At 30.9% G+C, this 1,201-nt stretch overlaps 1 protein-coding gene across 1 annotated transcript; it reads left to right on the top strand.

Moving 5' to 3' along the window:
- Window positions 1–142: 142 nt before the first annotated feature.
- LOC110037111 (kinesin-like protein KIN-4A) lies at window positions 143–569 on the top strand (the record flags this gene model as incomplete). The annotated part of the gene is made up of 2 exons (XM_020741692.1): window positions 143–289; window positions 420–569. Coding segments are annotated over 2 exons (297 nt in total), but the record flags the coding sequence as incomplete, so codon positions are not given.
- Between the last annotated feature and the right edge of the window lie 632 nt (window positions 570–1,201).

Genomic DNA, 1,201 nt, shown 5'->3' with positions numbered 1-1,201 from the left:
CTTCAAAAACCTGATCTTTATATTTCCTCTTCCAAGTGAATTATTCAGTTGGATGCTTATTTTTCTGTTAAAATTGTGATTCAATTTTCTTCTGGATTAGTAGTGATTCTCCATTGTTTCCATCTACTTCTTCTCTCTACAGATACAAATTGGCACTCATTCTTTTACTTTCGACCACGTCTACGGCAGCACTGGTTCTCCACCGGCAGCCATGTTTGAAGAACTAGCTGCTCCGCTCGTCGACAGCTTATTCCAAGGATACAATGGTACAGTCCTCGCTTATGGTCAGGTTAAGTCCTCTTCATCTCAAATCTGTCGTAATTCTCTTGAAGAAATGTTGAAGTAGCACTATGTGGATATATGTGTAATTTAAGCCTTGCGAGAAGGGGGAAAATCTGAACTTTTTGAGGTGTAAACAGACTGGTTCTGGGAAAACATACACTATGGGAACTGGAGGCAGAGATGGATCTCAAACTGGAATAATCCCACAAGTTATGAATGCATTATTCCACAAGATTGAAAACCTCAAACATCACACTGAATTTCAGCTGCGAGTCTCGTTCATTGAGGTGAGTCAAAGCTTCTTCTTTTCTCTTTTCCAATTTATTCTTTTATTGTTTTTTTCTTTCTTTTTGATTCATGTTATGCATATATAGGTTTGTAGCATTCTCATTTGTTGTGTTACTTAGGGGCTATTAGGGATCACTTTTATTTTTTATTTTATTTTGTTTATGTTTTGATTTGAAACAAAAATATGTTTGACATATTCTATTAAGATATGTTGTTGTTTTTAATAACACTCAAAACACCTAATGGGTCTTTTGGGACCGCTTTTGTTTTTTATTTTTTATTTTTATTCTGATTTGTTCATGTTATGATTTTGAACAAAACATGTTTAGCTATTTGATTTAAAGATGGTTGTTTTTAAAAATATTCAAATTTTCTAAGAATTGTGTTGAGTGTTTTAATAAATGCTAAATTATTTTTAGAAACAAAAAATAAACCCATATAAAAAATATACTAAGCAAACATGTTACTAAAAACAAAAACAAAAACAAAATTATTCCCAAACAAGCACTAAAAGTTGTTTTGAGTGTTTCTAAAAACAAAAAGTAGAAACACGTAAAAAATACACTAAACAAACATGTTTCTTAAAAATAAAAGTTAAAAAAAAACAAAAAACAAAAACAAAAAACAAAAT

Source organism: Phalaenopsis equestris, unplaced genomic scaffold (assembly GCF_001263595.1).
Source record: "Phalaenopsis equestris unplaced genomic scaffold, ASM126359v1 Scaffold215354, whole genome shotgun sequence".
NCBI classification, from domain to species: domain Eukaryota; kingdom Viridiplantae; phylum Streptophyta; class Magnoliopsida; order Asparagales; family Orchidaceae; genus Phalaenopsis; species Phalaenopsis equestris.
This window is presented reverse-complemented; position numbering and strand designations above follow the sequence as displayed.